Source organism: Penaeus chinensis, chromosome 6 (genome assembly GCF_019202785.1).
Source record: "Penaeus chinensis breed Huanghai No. 1 chromosome 6, ASM1920278v2, whole genome shotgun sequence".
Classification (NCBI taxonomy): domain Eukaryota; kingdom Metazoa; phylum Arthropoda; class Malacostraca; order Decapoda; family Penaeidae; genus Penaeus; species Penaeus chinensis.
The window spans coordinates 14,129,046-14,130,242 of record NC_061824.1 but is presented as its reverse complement, the minus strand read 5'-3'; the positions used below and the strand labels follow the sequence as shown (position 1 = coordinate 14,130,242).

General features: G+C 32.0%; 1 protein-coding gene across 3 annotated transcripts in view; it reads right to left on the bottom strand.

The window, feature by feature from the left end:
* Positions 1 to 450: 450 nt before the first annotated feature.
* Positions 451 to 1,197, bottom strand: part of LOC125026436 — a 14,640-nt gene continuing 13,893 nt past the window's right edge. The window contains exon 5 of one of the 3 annotated variants that reach the window (XM_047614889.1): positions 451 to 669. In XM_047614889.1, coding sequence (XP_047470845.1) covers positions 559 to 669 — 111 coding nt within the window. In that variant the 3' untranslated portion in view covers positions 451 to 558. The remainder of the gene's footprint in view (positions 670 to 1,197) is intronic. The other 2 variants (XM_047614887.1, XM_047614888.1) reach the window with 2 other exon arrangements.

The window sequence follows — 1,197 nt, the reverse complement described above, 5'->3', positions numbered from 1 at the left end:
TTTGGTGTTTAGAATTTATGTGATTATTATTACTTGTAACAGAAACAGAATAGTTTTTTTTTCTTAAATGCATACTCTCCAACACCTTCACAATCTTAGGAGGAAAAGAAGATGCTGATGTAGGTTTGTACTTCATTTATTATTATTATCATTATTATTATTGTTATTATGTGTGTGTTTGTGTTTGTATACAAATATATATTTATATATATGTGTATGTATATATACATACATACATATGTGTGTGTGTGTGTGTGTGTGTGTGTGTGTGTGTGTGTGTGTGTGTGTGTGTGTGTGTGTGTGTGTGTGTGTGTGTGTGTGTGTGTGTGTGTACATATATTGTAAATATATATATATATATATATATATATATATATATATATATATATATATATATATATATGTGTGTGTGTGTATATATGTATATACATATAAATATACAGATATGTTTATATGTATGTACACACACACACACACACGCACGCACACACACACACACACACACATACATATACATATGTATATATATGCATATTGATATATGTATGTATGTAAGGTTTATTCTTGAGCTCCAAGCATCCCAATCACTAAGGCTTGAAGGTTTGTGATGTCACTTAGTGTATTTCTCAAATCTGTCACAATCTTTGTAACATGGCTGATGTATGTGTCCTGAAAAAAAAGAAGATATAACTAAGGCATTACTAATTTCATTACATTTTTCAATCATGCAAAATGAATTCCATCTTTGACAATGTAGATAAGGATTTTTTTCAGAGTATATTTTCATAACTACAATTATATCTATTTTTCTTATTGTTACATTTTTTGTATATAGCAGCACTAACAAAACAGATTAAAAGAATAGGAAAGAATAGGAAAGTAAAATAACCTGCCTTAAGAAAAAAAGTATGATAATTACAGAAGGACCTCTGTGGCATTATTTCCTATTTCATTGGGTGAGACCCTCTGTGGGAGCCTTGAGAACCCAGTGAGACTACAAGGGACTGCTATATTGGACACAGGCCCTTCACCAAATGTCAGCAGGTTTACTTACTGTCCCATTTAGATTTTAGTGAGTTTTGTTACATACAGATGGCTCGACGTGTACTCAGCAGCAAGAAGTCTATCAGTTGGCCCTAGTGACTGATCCTGATTTCCCCATCCCTTGAATTGGCGGGAAAATCTGTTTTTCTTTCC